At 43.8% G+C, this 18,165-nt stretch overlaps 1 protein-coding gene across 1 annotated transcript in view; it reads right to left on the minus strand.

The window, feature by feature from the left end:
* The window catches only part of MST1R (macrophage stimulating 1 receptor), a 352,783-nt gene that overhangs the window by 54,420 nt on the left and 280,198 nt on the right, over positions 1-18,165 (minus strand). Inside the window, exon 13 of the mRNA XM_069206831.1 lies at positions 5,289-5,448. Within this exon, the coding sequence (XP_069062932.1) occupies positions 5,289-5,448 (160 nt within the window). The remainder of the gene's footprint in view (positions 1-5,288; positions 5,449-18,165) is intronic.

Below are 18,165 nucleotides of genomic sequence, written 5' to 3' on the forward strand. Positions count from 1 at the left end.
GGGATGGAGGGCACCTTCTTACATATTCTTTGGACCTGCCCCAGAGTGCAGACTTATACGCAGGATATGGTCGGGGAGGCAGCTTGGGTCCTTGGCAAGACGGTCCCGCTGTATCCAGGACTGCTGCTCCTAAATATGCTGGGGGAGGAACACTGGACGAGAAAACAGGCTAGATGGTTGGCAATAGCGGCTATAATTGCCAAACGTAATATAGCGTCGCTGTGGGGCACGGAGTCCCCTCCTAGTCTTCAGGAGTGGAGGTCGGACCTCAACTGGGACCGCGGCGTGGAAAAAGTAGTTTATGAAAGCAGGGGGTGCCCAGGGAAATGGTGCAGAATCTGGGATGGGTGCGGGGCCTATAGGAGAAGGGATTGATCCTGCTGCTTGCTCTGTTCTAGCAGGAAGAGGTCAGAGGGTGGTCACTCAGCTACTGTGTATTAAGAGGGGGCTTTGTTTATGATGTCAAAAGAGGGGTTATTGATGGTCGCATGTTACAAGATGCAATGGATGTTTTGTCGTTAAATAAAAAGAATTAAAAAAAAAAAGTACATGTTCAACTTTTTAAATACAACGCACACTGACCCACTGGCTGTTTAAGGCCTCCCCTGAGGAGTGACATATGTATTAAAAGGAAGGTTTAGGCCTGGCAAAAAGTTAATTTTACCAGGTCAAATTGGCAGTTTTAAACGGCACACAGAGGCTGCAATCGCAGGCCTGAGACGTGATTATAAAGGCTACTTAAGTGGGTAGCACAATATGTGCTGCAAGTCCACTAGTAGAATTGAATTTATAGACCCTGGGTATATGGGTAAATGTAGTACTGCTTTACTAGGGACTTACAAGTTAATAAAGTAAATTAAATGTGCTGATTGGGTGTAAGCCCATCTTACCCTGTTTAAAGGAGAGTGCACAAACACTTCAGCACTGGCTAGCAGTGGTAAAGTGCACGGAGTCCTAAAAGGCAACAAAAATGGGTTCAGAAAACAGGAAAGGTGAAGGCAAAATGTTTAGGGGTTAACCTGCATAGAGGGCCAGATGTAACACTCTGGGACTGATCCTCTCATCGCAAGGGGCTGAAAGATCGTTGGCTTAGTTTGCTGATACCAAATTATTATTACATTTGAACACAATTTTTGTTCTTTTGAACAACTTACTATTTATTCAATCCAATATTATTAGTAGCTTATTTTGCTTAGTACCTTATACATTAATAGGCATTCCCACCTGTTGTGGTTCAGACAATACTTCAATGGAATAGGTTTATGTTTTTAAGTGCTTTACTTGGAACTGCACAAAGATATCTGTAATAATGTGATAAAGGTTACACAAAGCTGTCCATATGTTTTTTAATTTCAACTATTGGTTTCAACGTTATTTTCTTGACAGGCTAAGCTCATTTATTCTGCAAAGTTTACCATTAGGGGTTGTCACAAACCGGCGACCCTGCCTACAGTTTAAGTTCATGGATATAGCTGCTGTATATTTTGTAAGTACTGAAGATAAACACTGTGAATGTAACACTTCTAATGTCTGTCACAGACTAGCTTTATTAAGCAATGTATATTCCATACTAACTGTATCGAAATATACAATGCAATCACACAACTTGGTCGTGTTTTGAGCTAAACAATTACAAGGTACAAATCCACAACCTGGACCTGGTAACAGTATTGCTTGTCACATACCAAACGCTGCTAAAAGGAACACTTTTAGTGCACTGGTTAAATCCAGTTCTTGGCCAAGAATTAAATATACCATTCATGCTCAAATTATAAGGACCTCAGAGAGAGGTGCAACAGTTATTACACACTCAATAATGTCAGATATTGCATGAATCTGGATTTATTTATAGGCGGAATAAATAGGGTCAATTAGGAGTTTTGCCCTAAAAAAAAGAGATATAGCATGCTGAATTTGGTATTTTCTACACATGTCCAAATATTTACCATGCTTTTTGTCCCCGCAGTAATTTTTAACAGGTGTGAGTTACCAAAATGTATCTAGGGAAACTGTAGAGGTGCAGTGTGTGATGTAACTAAACTCCTAATTATGATATGCATGGAAACTGGAGTCTGAAATGACCTAGACATTTGAAATCAAGCCTAAGAGTTAAGCAGTATGATATATATTTGGGTACTTGGTGCAGAAAAGTACTGTTACTGCATTGTCACGTAGTATTAATTTATAAGGTGCATCTTTTCCTAACTCGAGCAGTGCGAGGGCAGTCCTGATGGTTATGGGGTCAATGTTTCTGTCACTCGCTGACAGAACTGTACAGCACTTCAATGCCAGTAGGATAGGTTCCCACTATACAAAAAACCACTTACACAAAAAATGAATATCAGAGATAGTGTTACGTGAACTATAAAAAGAATACTATCTGCAATAGTGTTAAGGATCTATACAAAATGAATCACTGCTTTAGTCTTGATGGATGAAGAATTTGTGGAGTTGGGTATGAAGATATTAGCAACTGTTTTGGTAATCTTTGTCATCCTCTCATTGCTCCATACAATTGTCAAAGTCTGTGCCTGACCCAGTAATGATCTTACTAGAAATGTAGAACTCTCTTCCCTCGTTACCCCAGAAGATAACGAAAACTGATGTTGATTTAAGTTATAAATCGGATTATCTATCACTTGACTATGTTGGTGATTACCTGTTCCAGAGAAGTTGACAATAACTGGTTTGCCAAAAGGGGGGTAAAATGAAATTGTGCAAAAGGGAGAGATAGCAAGAGTCATAATTTTGCCTTAGCGCTACTGTAACTGATACAGATATCTTTCTGCTCATGATTACTATGTCTTAAAGTTGAGCAAGTCTATGACCTCTAAAGGCTTGTTTTGCTTGGCTCTCGAAAAGAGAAATTTCTGATTAGCTTGCTCATTGGCAAGAGTTTACATTTCTATACGTGTCTGAATCTGAAGGTTGTCTGCAAACGTTTGCATGGCTTCAGAATCTTTCACCAGTCTAACTCCTTAGTTCCAATCTGATCACATGATCTCCAATGCAGTCTAAATACAAAAACATACAAATTCGGGTCTTGCCTCTGCTTGAGCATCTTATACCCATTAGGGGTGCTAAGTTTTTTTTATGTTAATATGTTCAGATACCTAGTTGGCACGTATGTAGACTCTAATTAAGATTAGGAATGTAACCTGGTCTTCCACAATATGATAGATTATACAGAACAAGTACTATGGGGCCTAAAAATAGGTGGCAGGTGATACTTTAATGCCCAGGAATATCCAACCAGTGAGGGATTTAGGTTGCACTATTTTGGCAACAACTAGTGTTGAAATAAAGATGAATGACATAAACTGAACATCTTAATGCATGTTAAGTTAGTAGATAAATATAAACATTTTTTACAAATTTAATTTAGTAAACATTACTTTACTGTTGGAAGGTAGCCAGGGCTGGACAGGCCTTTTATTCCACTGGGCACTTGCCAAGCGAGCTGGAGCCCTTAGAGGCCATTTTAAAAAGCCCAGGGCTGCTCCTGGTGCCTCCGTCACTTTCCCCAACTCCATGAGGAAAACTGCAGCAGGCCGTCCTCAAGCTAAAAATCTGCTCAAAGCAGCGCTGATGGGGTCGTCGAGCACAATGTTTCACATATAGTTATTTCACATGGAAAATAACTTAGTTTATGGCAGACGGACTGAACATCAATTGTAGGTCATGAATTAGCAGTGAGGTGAAACCGAAAAAAGGGGCTTTGGCTACTATTTATAAAGTCGGTTTTAGGTATGTATTAGCAATTGATATTGGGATAATATTTTTAGAGACTCTAGAAAATATTTGTGTATGACCAACTGATATTTTTTTACATGCAACTGGCAACATGTGACTGCTTTGTATTTTACCAGCATGGTTTTGATTTGCTTTTCTTTCGTTTGAAGAATAAAATTTTAAAAAAAATGATGCATAACTCCTAAAAAATAAAATCTTTTATTTCAACGTTATTTTACTTTTTCTCTTGTAAAGGGAATAGGCACAGGTGCTAACAAAGTGTAAAATAAGGTATGGGGTAATGAAGATAAAACAAAAATTGAAAATGTATGTCTCGCCGTTGATGGGAGCGAAGGGCAATGTCATGAGAAGCTTCTATAGTAGCAACCAGATATTCCAAGAAATAAATTGCCTCAAAGTCTCATGCTCCAATAATTTTGATATCAAATGAAAACCACACAAATATATGTATTGTATACAAAAATAACGGTGCATTAAAATCTCTATTAAAAAAAAGCTAAAAAAGCAGGTACTGACGATATGAAGTAACTTAAGTCACTAAAAAAATGAATAAAGGGGACAAAGTAAAAATGTTAATCTCTCAAAAATGGAACCATTTCATGCAGACCTATTGAGTGAGGTTTATGTCCACGAAGGATTGTAATGCGGTACTTCAAAAGTCTTAAAGGTTAATATGGGCAATGAACAAATCATCTAATATGCTGAATTACCTACCATTTTGAAGATAAAGCAATCTTCTACATTTTAGATGAGCATTACAATTCCTGCAAAATGTATATGTGTGCGAAAACAGAGTGTCAGAAATTTAAACAAACTAAATATTTTACTTTTTGATGGGACGCCAGTCTGGGCTTGAATACAACTGTTTAAGAGCAGCTCATTAGCAGTGAAAGCCCTAGTAAAATTGCAAGAAAGAAGCCCTGTAAAGATATTTAAGCAAGAGCTACAGCGTCCTCTGCTTTCATTGATTACATTTTCAAATTGGAAGAAGACCCATTTAAATCCAGCACATCTTTTCTTCAGTTTGACTATTCAAGATTTACTTTCCCTTTATCTCGCTTCCTCTCCTCTACTGCTGAGACAAATCTGGAAATTGGTTTTCAACTCAAAACAAACACATTTGTTGTGGGAGTAATTTGTCCCTCTCCACCACCCTTAGCCTTTGCCGTCCAAAAGCCCGTTTTTTTTCTCCATTTTGACAAAAACTCAGTAACATCCTATTTTAATCATTTCTGCTTTGGCCCCCATCACTTGCTGTCAGGTGTTTCCCACATTCAGTCTGGACAAGGTTGTACCTCTGATGGGTCTGCTCTGAATCACAGTATTAAATATTGTCTCATTTTCACATCTTACTCCAAAGCCAAGACACTTGAGTGGTGTAGAGTCAGAAAACAGATGACAGAGCGAGCCCTACCTCGGTTCTCTTCTTGCACCACACAACCCGACATACCCATGTCTCTCACATGAATAGGCAGTAACTTAAAACACAGCCTTCTGTTCTAATGAGGCTCCTGAGAGCCGATGGATGGTCTTACCTGGTTTCTTCCTTTTTCTGTACTTCAGTAGTAAAAACACCAACAAGCCAGCAATGAGCAGCAGTGTCATGACAGTGCCCAACACAATGCCTATCAGTGGGTCCAGTACGCTTACAATGACAACGCTGCCCAGTTGAGTGCAATTTCCATTCACGCACACCTAAACTCAAAGCAGAAATATATAAAATTATTTGTCATATCAATGAGAGTTATCTTTATGGGTCATGCAGAGGCAGTGAATAAGTCATTATAACCAAGACTCTCTTATCCCAACTCGCATATTATTTGCTTTTTTTTATTTGTACATCTTTCCCCTCTGCCACCAAAATCTTGTATGCCATCAGCATCTTGTTAACATGTTTGTCCATGAGGGTGGGTGGGGAAGATATACATGAAACAGCTTACCTTTCTTTCTCCTGAATCAAAGGACAATTACACAATAGAAATTATAGAAAGATTCTGGGACCCATCTAATCCTAATCTGATATCTTCACAAAAGCTGTTTTCTTCACAACAGTTACATCAAAAGCAATCCCGTAAGAAAAAAGGTCATCACATTTCCTGGGGAGGATAGAGAAGATGAAAAACTGAATCCATTACAATTCCTCATGGAGTGGCTCAGAGGGAAAATGTTACTTACCCAGTAGACCTCTGTTCAGGGCATGTAATGCTGTAGATTCATATGCTTTGCATAAATCTGCCATCTAGTGTTGAGTGACTCCTCCTCTCAGTAATATTGACATGGGCATCATGTCCTTTGTTACATTGTTTTCCCGCAGGAGGGTGAAGTAAAGAGTGTGTGTGTGTGTATATATATATTTATTTAGTATTTAGAAAATGAGTTGTCCATGCAGTGTATATGGAAAATGTCACTTACCCAGTGTACATCTGTTCGTGGCATTAGTCGCTGCAGATTCACATGCTGTGCACATCCCGCCATCTGGTGTTGGGCTCGGAGTGTTACAAGTTGTTTTTCTTCGAAGAAGTCTTTTCGAGTCACGAGACTGAGGGACTCCTCCCATTTCGACTTCATTGCGCATGGGCGTCGACTCCATCTTAGATTGATTTCCCCGCAGAGGGTGAGGTAGGAGTTGTGTATGCTAGTAATAGTGCCCATGCAATGGAGTGAATATGTATGTACATAATGAAGTTTAAAGTAATATATTTACAAATTTACAAATGTTCAAGATCAACTTCTAAACGGCTACAGGCTCCCGGGGAGGCGGGTGGGCGCATGTGAATCTGCAGCGACTAATGCCACGAACAGATGTACACTGGGTAAGTGACATTTTCCGTTCGATGGCATGTGTAACTGCAGATACACATGCTGTGCATAGACTAGTAAGCAGTTATCTCCCCAAAAGCGGTGGTTCAGCCTGTAATGTTCATACTACAGCTTGACCTACTGTGGCTTGTTGTGAAGTTAACACATCTACACAGTAGTGTTTGGTAAATGTATGAGGCGTAGACCATGTTGCTGCCTTACATATTTCGTTCATTGGAATATTTCCTAGAAAGGCCATGGTAGCACCTTTCTTTCTGGTTGAGTGTGCCTTTGGTGTAATAGGCAGCTGTCTCTTTGCTTTAAGATAGCAGGTTTGAATACACTTAACTATCCATCTAGCAATGCCTTGTTTTGAAATTGGATTTCCTGTATGAGGTTTTTGAAAGGCAATAAATAGTTGTTTTGTTTTTCAAATTAGTTTTGTTCTGCCAATGTAGTACATTAGCGCTCTTTTGATGTCTAATGTATGTAGTGCTCTTTCAGCTACAGAATCTGGCTGTGGGAAGAACACTGGTAATTCTACCGTTTGATTCAAGTGGAACGGTGAGATAAGTTTTGGTAAAAAATTTGGATTTGTCCGTAGAACTACTTTATTCTTGTGTATTTGAATAAATGGTTCTTGTATGGTAAATGCTTGAATTTCCCTCACCCTTCTTAGAGATGTGATGGCAATCAAAAATGCAACTTTCCACGTTAAGTATTGCATTTCACAAGAGTGCATGGGCTCAAAAGGCGGACCCATGAGTCGTGTTAAGACAATGTTGAGGTTCCATGAAGGAACTGGTGGTGTTCATGGTGGTATAATTCTCTTCAGGCCTTCCATAAATGCTTTTATGACTGGTATCCTAAATAATGAAGTTGAGTGCGTAATTTGTAGGTAAGCTGAAATTGCAGTAAGATGTATCTTTATGGAAGAGAAAGCTAATTTTGACTTTTGCAAATGTAGTAAGTATCCTACTATATCCTTTGCAGATGCGTGTAAGGGTTGAATTTGATTATTATAACAGTAATAAACAAATCTTTTCCATTTATTTGCATAGCAGTGTCTAGTGGTAGGTTTTCTAGCTTGTCTTATGACCTCCATACATCCTTGTGTGAGGTCTAAGTGTCCGAATTCTAGGATTTCAGGAGCCAAATTGCTAGATTCAGCGATGCTGGATTTGGATGTCTGATCTGTTGTCTGTGTTGTGTTAACAGATCTGGTCTGTTAGGTAGTTTGACATGAGGTACTACTGAAAGGTCTAGTAGTGTTGTGTACCAAGGTTGTCTTGCCCATGTTGGTGCTATTAGTATGAGTTTGAGTTTGTTTTGACTCAACTTGTTTACTAGATATGGAAGGAGCGGGAGAGGGGGAAAAGCGTACGCAAATATCCCTGACCAGTTCATCCATAGCGCATTGCCCTGAGACTGATGTTGTAGGTACCTGGATGCGAAGTTTTGGCATTTTGAGTTTTCCTTTGTTGCAAATAGATCTATTTGTGGTGTTCCCCAAATTTGGAAGTAAGTGTTCAGTATTTGGGGGTAAATTTCCCATTTGTGGATCTGTTGGTGATCCCGAGAGAGATTATCTGCTAACTGATTCTGAATTCCTGGAATAAATTGTGCTATTAGGCGAATGTGGTTGTGAATCGCCCAATGCCATATTTTCTGTGTCAGGAGACACAACTGTGTCGAGTGTGTTCCTCCCCGTTTGTTTAGGTAATACATTGTTGTCATGTTGTCTGTTTTGACAAGAATGTATTTGTGGGTTATTATGGGTTGAAATGCTTTCAGCGCTAGAAATACCGCTAACAGTTCTAAGTGATTTATGTGAAACTGTCTTTGCTGTATGTCCCATTGTCCTTGGATGCTGTGTTGATTGAGGTGTGCTCCCCACCCTGTCATGGAAGCATCTGTCGTTATCACGTATTGTGGCACTGGGTCTTGGAAAGGCCGCCCTTGGTTTAAATTTATACTGTTCCACCATTGAAGCGAGATGTATGTTTGGCGGTCTATCAACACCAGATCTAGAAGCTGACCCTGTGCTTGTGACCATTGTGATGCTAGGCACTGTTGTAAGGGCCGCATGTGCAACCTTGCATTTGGGACAATGGCTATGCATAAAGACATCATGCCTAGTAGTTTCATTACCATTTTGACTTGTATCCTTTGTTTTGGATACATGGCCTGTATTACATTGTGAAATGTTTGAACTCTTTGTGGGCTTGGAGTGGCAATCCCTTTTGCTGTGTTGATTGTCGCTCCTAAGTATTGCTGTGTTTGACACGGCAGAAGGTGTGACTTTGCGTAGTTGATTGAGAAACCTAGTTTGTGTAGGATTTCTATGACATATTTTGTGTGTTGTGAACACCGTCTTAGCGTGTTGGTTTTGATTAACCAATCGTCCAGGTACGGGAACACGTGTATTTGCTGCCTTCTGATATGTGCAGCTACTACTGCCAGGCATTTTGTAAAAACTCTTGGCGCCGTTGTTATTCCGAATGGCAACACTTTGAATTGGTAATGTATCCCTTGGAATACAAACCTTAGGTACTTTCTGTGTGAAGGATGTATTGGTGTATGGAAATATGCATCCTTTAAGTCTAGTGTTGTCATGTAGTCTTGTTGTTTGAGCAGTGGGATTACGTCTTGTAAAGTAACCATGTGAAAGTGGTCTGATTTGATGTAGGTATTTAATGTTCTGAGATCTAGTATAGGTCTGAGACTCTTGTCTTTTTGGGGTATCAGAAAGTACAGTGAGTAAACTCCTGTGTTTAATTGTCGTCTTGGTACTAATTCTATAGCTTCTTTTTGTAGCAATGCCTGAACTTCTAGTCCTAGAAGATCTATATGTTGTTTTGACATACTGTGTGTTTTCGGTGGGACGCTTGGAGGGAATTTGAGAAATTCTATGCAATAACCATGCTGGATAATTGCTAAGACCCAAGTATCTGTTGTTATCTCCTCCCAATGTTTGTAAAATTGGCTTAGTCTCCCCCCCACAGGTGTTATGTGATGGGGATGTGTGACTTGTAAGTCACTGCTTATTTTGAGGAGTTTTGGGGCTTTGGAACTTTCCTCTATTCTTTTGGAATTGTCCTCCTCTATATTGCCCCCAAAAACCTCCCCGCTGATATTGGCTTTGGTAAGTGGGCCTTGGTTGTGATGTTGTGGTTTCTGTAGGTTGACCTCGAAACCCTCCCCTAATAGGTGTTTTGCGAAATGTGCCTATGCTCTGCGGGGAGTAGAGTGCGCCCATGGCTTTTGCCGTATCAGTGTCTTTTTTGAGTTTCTCAATAGCAGTGTCAACTTCCGGCCCAAACAACTGCTGTTCATTAAAGGGCATATTCAGCACGGCTTGTTGAATTTCCGGCTTGAACCCTGACGTACGCAACCATGCGTGCCTTCTTATTGTTATTGCAGTATTTACTGTCCTTCCAGCCGTATCTGCTGCATCCATTGAAGACTGTATCTGATTATTAGAGATACTTTGTCCTTCTTCCACCACTTGTTGTGCCCTTTTCTGGAACTCTTTGGGTAAGTGTTTGTAGGAAGTTGGCTCTGTATGTGCTATTTCAAAGTAAGGAATAGCATGCACAGAGTCCAAGGGTTCCCCTTAGAGGTAAAATAGTGGTAAAAATAGATAATACTAATGCTCTATTTTGTGGTAGTGTGGTCGAGCAGTAGGCTTATCCAAGGAGTAGTGTTAAGCATTTGTTGTACATACACATAGACAATAAATGAGGTACACACACTCAGAGACAAATCCAGCCAATAGGTTTTTATATAGAAAAATATCTTTTCTTAGTTTATTTTAAGAACCACAGGTTCAAATTCTACATGTAATAGCTCATTTGAAAGGTATTGCAGGTAAGTACTTTAGGAACTTTAAATCATCAAAATTGCATGTATACTTTTCAAGTTATTGACAAATAGCTGTTTTAAAAGTGGACACTTAGTGCAATTTTCACAGTTCCTGGGGGAGGTAAGTTTTTGTTAGTTTTACCAGGTAAGTAAGACACTTACAGGGTTCAGTTCTTGGTCCAAGGTAGCCCACCGTTGGGGGTTCAGAGCAACCCCAAAGTCACCACACCAGCAGCTCAGGGCCGGTCAGGTGCAGAGTTCAAAGTGGTGCCCAAAACACATAGGCTAGAATGGAGAGAAGGGGGTGCCCCGGTTCCGGTCTGCTTGCAGGTAAGTACCCGCGTCTTCGGAGGGCAGACCAGGGGGGTTTTGTAGGGCACCGGGGGGGACACAAGCCCACACAGAAATTTCACCCTCAGCAGCGCGGGGGCGGCCGGGTGCAGTGTAGAAACAAGCGTCGGGTTTGTAATGGAAGTCAATGGGAGATCTAGGGATCTCTTCAGCGCTGCAGGCAGGCAAGGGGGGGGTTCCTCGGGGAAACCTCCACTTGGGCAAGGGAGAGGGACTCCTGGGGGTCACTCCTCCAGTGAAAGTCCGGTCCTTCAGGTCCTGGGGGCTGCGGGTGCAGGGTCTCTCCCAGGTGTCGGGACTTTGGATTCAAAGAGTCGCGGTCAGGGGAAGCCTCGGGATTCCCTCTGCAGGAGGCGCTGTGGGGGCTCAGGGGGGACAGGTTTTTGTACTCACAGTCTTAGAGTAGTCCTGGGGTCCCTCCTGAGGTGTTGGATCGCCACCAGCCGGGTCGGGGTCGCCGGGTGCAGTGTTGCAAGTCTCACGCCTTTTGCGGGGAGCTTGCAGGGTTCTTTAAAGCTGCTGGAAACAAAGTTGCAGCCTTTCTTGGAGCAGGTCCGCTGTCCTCAGGAGTTTCTTGTCTTTTCGAAGCAGGGGCAGTCCTCAGAGGATGTCGAGGTCGCTGGTCCCTTTGGAAGGCGTCGCTGGAGCAGGATCTTTGGAAGGCAGGAGACAGGCCGGTGAGTTTCTGGAGCCAAGGCAGTAGTCGTCTTCTGGTCTTCCTCTGCAGGGGTTTTCAGCTAGGCAGTCCTTCTTCTTGTAGTTGCAGGAATCTAATTTTCTAGGGTTCAGGGTAGCCCTTAAATACTAAATTTAAGGGCGTGTTTAGGTCTGGGGGGTTAGTAGCCAATGGCTACTAGCCCTGAGGGTGGGTACACCCTCTTTGTGCCCCCTCCCAAGGGGAGGGGGTCACAATCCTAACCCTATTGGGGGAATCCTCCATCTGCAAGATGGAGGATTTCTAAAAGTCAGAGTCACCTCAGCTCAGGACACCTTAGGGGCTGTCCTGACTGGCCAGTGACTCCTCCTTGTTGCTTTCTTTGTTCCCTCCAGCCTTGCCGCCAAAAGTGGGGGCCGTGGCCGGAGGGGGCGGGCAACTCCACTAAGCTGGAGTGCCCTGCTGGGCTGTGACAAAGGGGTGAGCCTTTGAGGCTCACCGCCAGGTGTCACAGCTCCTGCCTGGGGGAGGTGTTAGCATCTCCACCCAGTGCAGGCTTTGTTACTGGCCTCAGAGTGACAAAGGCACTCTCCCCATGGGGCCAGCAACATGTCTCTGGTGTGGCAGGCTGCTGGAACTAGTCAGCCTACACAGACAGTCGGTTAAGTTTCAGGGGGCACCTCTAAGGTGCCCTCTGTGGTGTATTTTACAATAAAATGTACACTGGCATCAGTGTGCATTTATTGTGCTGAGAAGTTTGATACCAAACTTCCCAGTTTTCAGTGTAGCCATTATGGTGCTGTGGAGTTCGTGTTTGACAAACTCCCAGACCATATACTCTTATGGCTACCCTGCACTTACAATGTCTAAGGTTTTGTTTAGACACTGTAGGGGTACCATGCTCATGCACTGGTACCCTCACCTATGGTATAGTGCACCCTGCCTTAGGGCTGTAAGGCCTGCTAGAGGGGTGTCTTACCTATACTGCATAGGCAGTGAGAGGCTGGCATGGCACCCTGAGGGGAGTGCCATGTCGACTTACTCGTTTTGTCCTCACTAGCACACACAAGCTGGCAAGCAGTGTGTCTGTGCTGAGTGAGAGGTCTCCAGGGTGGCATAAGACATGCTGCAGCCCTTAGAGACCTTCCTTGGCATCAGGGCCCTTGGTACTAGAAGTACCAGTTACAAGGGACTTATCTGGATGCCAGGGTCTGCCAATTGTGGATACAAAAGTACAGGTTAGGGAAAGAACACTGGTGCTGGGGCCTGGTTAGCAGGCCTCAGCACACTTTCAATTGTAAACATAGCATCAGCAAAGGCAAAAAGTCAGGGGGCAACCATGCCAAGGAGGCATTTCCTTACACAACCCCCCCCCAAACGAAAGAGGATGAGACTAACCTTTCCCAAGAGAGTCTTCATTTTCTAAGTGGAAGAACCTGGAAAGGCCATCTGCATTGGCATGGGCAGTCCCAGGTCTGTGTTCCACTATAAAGTCCATTCCCTGTAGGGAGATGGACCACCTCAACAGTTTAGGATTTTCACCTTTCATTTGCATCAGCCATTTGAGAGGTCTGTGGTCAGTTTGAACTAGGAAGTGAGTCCCAAAGAGGTATGGTCTCAGCTTCTTCAGGGACCAAACCACAGCAAAGGCCTCCCTCTCAATGGCACTCCAACGCTGCTCCCTGGGGAGTAACCTCCTGCTAATGAAAGCAACAGGCTGGTCAAGGCCATCATCATTTGTTTGGGACAAAACTGCCCCTATCCCATGTTCAGAGGCATCAGTCTGCACAATGAACTGCTTAGAATAATCTGGAGCTTTTAGAACTGGTGCTGAGCACATTGCTTGTTTCAGGGTGTCAAAGGCCTGTTGGCATTCCACAGTCCAGTTCACTTTCTTGGGCATTTTCTTGGAGGTGAGTTCAGTGAGGGCTGTCACAATGGATCCATATCCCTTCACAAACCTCCTGTAGTACCCAGTCAAGCCAAGGAATGCCCTGACTTGAGTCTGGGTTTTTGGAGCTACCCAGTCCAGAATAGTCTGGATCTTGGGTTGGAGTGGCTGAACTTGGCCTCCACCTACAAGGTGGCCCAAGTAAACCACAGTTCCCTGCCCTATCTGGCATTTGGATGCCTTGATAGAGAGGCCTGCAGATTGCAGAGCCTTCAAAACCTTCTTCAGGTGGACCAGGTGATCCTGCCAGGTGGAGCTAAAGACAGCAATATCATCAAGATAAGCTGTGCTAAAGGACTCCAAGCCAGCAAGGACTTGATTCACCAACCTTTGGAAGGTGGCAGGGGCATTCTTTAAACCAAAGGGCATAACAGTAAACTGATAATGCCCATCAGGTGTGGAGAATGCTGTCTTTTCTTTTGCTCCAGGTGCCATTTTTATTTGCCAGTACCCTGCTGTCAAGTCAAAGGTACTTAGAAATTTGGCAGCACCTAACTTATCAATGAGCTCATCAGCTCTTGGAATTGGATGGGCATCTGTCTTGGTGACAGAGTTGAGCCCTCTGTAGTCCACACAAAACCTCATCTCTTTCTTTCCATCTTTGGTGTGAGGTTTGGGGACTAAGACCACTGGGCTAGCCCAGGGGCTGTCAGAGCGCTCAATCACTCCCAATTCCAGCATCTTGTGGACTTCCATCTTGATGCTTTCCTTAACATGGTCAGACTGTCTGAAGATTTTGTTCTTGACAGGCATGCTGTCTCCTGTGTCCACATCATGGGTACACAGGTGTGTCTGACCAGGGGTTAGGGAGAAAAGCTCAGGAAACTGTTGTAGGACTCTCCTACAATCAGCCTGCTGTTGGCCAGAGAGGGTGTCTGAGTAGATCACTCCATCTACTGTGCCATCTTTTGGGTCTGATGACAGAAGATCAGGGAGAGGTTCACTCTCTGCCTCCTGATCCTCATCTGTTACCATTAACAGATTCACATCAGCCCTGTCATGGAAGAGCTTAAGGCGGTTCACATGGATCACCCTCTTGGGGCTCCTGCTTGTGCCCAGGTCCACCAGGTAGGTGACCTGACTCTTCCTCTCTAGCACTGGGTAAGGGCCACTCCATTTGTCCTGGAGTGCCCTGGGAGCCACAGGCTCCAGAACCCAGACTTTCTGCCCTGGTTGGAACTCAACCAGTGCAGCCTTTTGGTCATACCAAAACTTCTGGAGTTGTTGGCTGGCCTCAAGGTTTTTGGTTGCCTTTTCCATGTACTCTGCCATTCTAGAGCGAAGGCCAAGTACATAGTCCACTATGTCCTGTTTAGGCTCATGGAGAGGTCTCTCCCAGCCTTCTTTAACAAGGGCAAGTGGTCCCCTTACAGGATGACCAAACAGAAGTTCAAAGGGTGAGAACCCTACTCCCTTCTGTGGTACCTCCCTGTAAGCGAAAAGCAGACATGGCAGGAGGACATCCCATCTCCTTTTGAGTTTTTCTGGGAGCCCCATGATCATGCCCTTTAATGTCTTGTTGAATCTCTCAACTAAGCCATTAGTTTGTGGATGGTAAGGTGTAGTGAATTTATAAGTCACTCCACACTCATTCCACATGTGCTTTAGGTATGCTGACATGAAGTTGGTACCTCTGTCAGACACCACCTCCTTAGGGAAACCCACTCTGGTAAAGATACCAATGAGGGCCTTGGCTACTGCAGGGGCAGTAGTCGACCTAAGGGGAATAGCTTCAGGATACCTGGTAGCATGATCCACTACTACCAGGATATACATATTTCCTGAGGCTGTGGGAGGTTCCAGTGGACCAACTATGTCCACACCCACTCTTTCAAAGGGCACCCCCACCACAGGAAGTGGAATGAGGGGGGCCTTTGGATGCCCACCTGTCTTACCACTGGCTTGACAGGTGGGGCAGGAGAGGCAAAACTCCTTAACCATGTTGGACATATTGGGCCAGGAGAAGTGGTTGACTAACCTCTCCCACGTCTTGGTTTGTCCCAAATGTCCAGCAAGGGGAATGTCATGGGCCAATGTTAGGATGAACTCTCTGAACAGCTGAGGCACTACCACTCTCCTAGTGGCACCAGGTTTGGGGTCTCTGGCCTCAGTGTACAGGAGCCCATCTTCCCAATAGACCCTATGTGTTCCATTTTTCTTGCCTTTGGACTCTTCAGCAGCTTGCTGCCTAAGGCCTTCAAGAGAGGGACAGGTTTCTTGTCCCTTACACAGCTCCTCCCTTGAGGGTCCCCCTGGGCCTAAGAGCTCAACCTGATAAGGTTCAAGCTCCAAAGGCTCAGTTCCCTCAGAGGGCAGAACTTCTTCCTGAGAAGAGAGGTTCCCTTTCTTTTGCTGTGTTGCAGTTGGTTTCCCAACTGACTTTCCTGTTCTCTTGGTAGGCTGGGCCATTTTTCCAGACTCCAGCTCTACTTTTTCACCCTGTGCCTTGCATTGTGCTCTTGTTTTCACACACACCAGTTCAGGGATACCCAGCATTGCTGCATGGGTTTTTAGCTCTACCTCAGCCCATGCTGAGGACTCCAGGTCATTTCCAAGCAGACAGTCCACTGGGATATTTGAGGAGACCACCACCTGTTTCAGGCCATTGACCCCTCCCCATTCTAAAGTAACCATTGCCATGGGATGTACTTTTCTCTGATTGTCAGCGTTGGTGACTGTGTAAGTTTTTCCAGTCAGGTATTGGCCAGGGGAAACCAGTTTCTCTGTCACCATGGTGACACTGGCACCTGTATCCCTCAGGCCCTCTATTCTAGTCCCATTAATTAAGAGTTGCTGTCTGTATTTTTGCATGTTAGGCGGCCAGACAGCTAGTGTGGCTAAATCCACCCCACCCTCAGAAACTAGAGTAGCTTCAGTGTGAACCCTGATTTGCTCTGGGCACACTGTTGATCCCACTTGGAGACTAGCCATACCAGTGTTACCTGGATGGGAGTTTGGAGTGGAACCCTTCTTGGGACAGGCCTTGTCTCCAGTTTGGTGTCCATGCTGTTTACAGCTATGACACCAGGCCTTTTTGGGATCAAAGTTTTTACCCTTGTACCCATTGTTTTGTGAAGAGGCTCTGGGCCCACCCTCCTGTGCAGGTTTTTGGGGGCCTGTAGAAGACTCTTTACTATTTTTAGTTTTGGTTGTCTCATCACCCTTCTGCTGGGGAGTCTTTGTGACCCCTTTCTTTTGGTCACCCCCTGTTGAAGTCTTGGACACCCTTGTCTTGACCCAATGGTCCGCCTTCTTTCCCAATTCTTGGGGAGAAATTGGTCCTAGGTCTACCAGATGCTGATGCAGTTTATCATTGAAACAATTACTTAACAGGTGTTCTTTCACAAATAAATTGTACAGCCCATCATAATTACTTACACCACTGCCTTGAATCCAACCATCTAGTGTTTTCACTGAGTAGTCAACAAAGTCAACCCAGGTCTGGCTCGAGGATTTTTGAGCCCCCCTGAACCTAATCCTGTACTCCTCAGTGGAGAATCCAAAGCCCTCAATCAGGGTACCCTTCATGAGGTCATAAGATTCTGCATCTTGTCCAGAGAGTGTGAGGAGTCTATCCCTACACTTTCCTGTGAACATTTCCCAAAGGAGAGCACCCCAGTGAGATCTGTTCACTTTTCTGGTTACACAAGCCCTCTCAAAAGCTGTGAACCATTTGGTGATGTCATCACCATCTTCATATTTAGTTACAATCCCTTTGGGGATTTTCAACATGTCAGGAGAATCTCTGACCCTATTTATGTTGCTGCCACCATTGATGGGTCCTAGGCCCATCTCTTGTCTTTCCCTCTCTATGGCTAGGATCTGTCTTTCCAAAGCCAATCTTTTGGCCATCCTGGCTAACTGGATGTCCTCTTCACTGGAGTTATCCTCAGTGATTTCAGAGTTGTTGGTCCCTCCTGTGAGGGAACCAGCATCTCTGACTATTATTTGTGGAGTCAGGGCTTGAGAAGCCCTGCTCTCCCTAAGTAGGACTGGAGGGGGGGAATTTCCCTCCAAGTCACTATCTTCATCCTCTGAGTTGCCATCCTCAGAGGGGTTGGCCTTTTCAAACTCTGCCAAAAGCTCCTGGAGCTGTACTTTGGTAGGTTTGGGGCCCATTGCTATTTTCTTTAGTTTACAGAGTGACCTTAGCTCTCTCATCTGTAGATGGAGGTAAGGTGTGGTGTCGAGTTCCACCACATTCACATCTGTGCTAGACATTATGCTTCTAAAAGTTGGAATACTTTTTAAGAAACTAAAACTGGTTCTAGAATCTAATTCAAACTTTTAACAAACTTTTAAACTCTAAAAGAAATGCTAAACAGGATCTAACACAAGGCCCTAGCAGGTCTTTTAAGAATTTAAAAAACTTTTCAAATTGCAAAAATCAATTTCTAATGACAATTTTGGAATTTGTCGTGTGATCAGGTATTGGCTGAGTAGTCCAGCAAATGCAAAGTCTTGTATCCCACCGCTGCCACCAATGTAGGAAGTTGGCTCTGTATGTGCTATTTCAAAGTAAGGAATAGCATGCACAGAGTCCAAGGGTTCCCCTTAGAGGTAAAATAGTGGTAAAAATAGATAATACTAATGCTCTATTTTGTGGTAGTGTGGTCGAGCAGTAGGCTTATCCAAGGAGTAGTGTTAAGCATTTGTTGTACATACACATAGACAATAAATGAGGTACACACACTCAGAGACAAATCCAGCCAATAGGTTTTTATATAGAAAAATATCTTTTCTTAGTTTATTTTAAGAACCACAGGTTCAAATTCTACATGTAATAGCTCAT

The sequence above is a fragment of the Pleurodeles waltl genome, chromosome 9 (genome assembly GCF_031143425.1).
Source record: "Pleurodeles waltl isolate 20211129_DDA chromosome 9, aPleWal1.hap1.20221129, whole genome shotgun sequence".
Lineage (NCBI taxonomy): Eukaryota > Metazoa > Chordata > Amphibia > Caudata > Salamandridae > Pleurodeles > Pleurodeles waltl.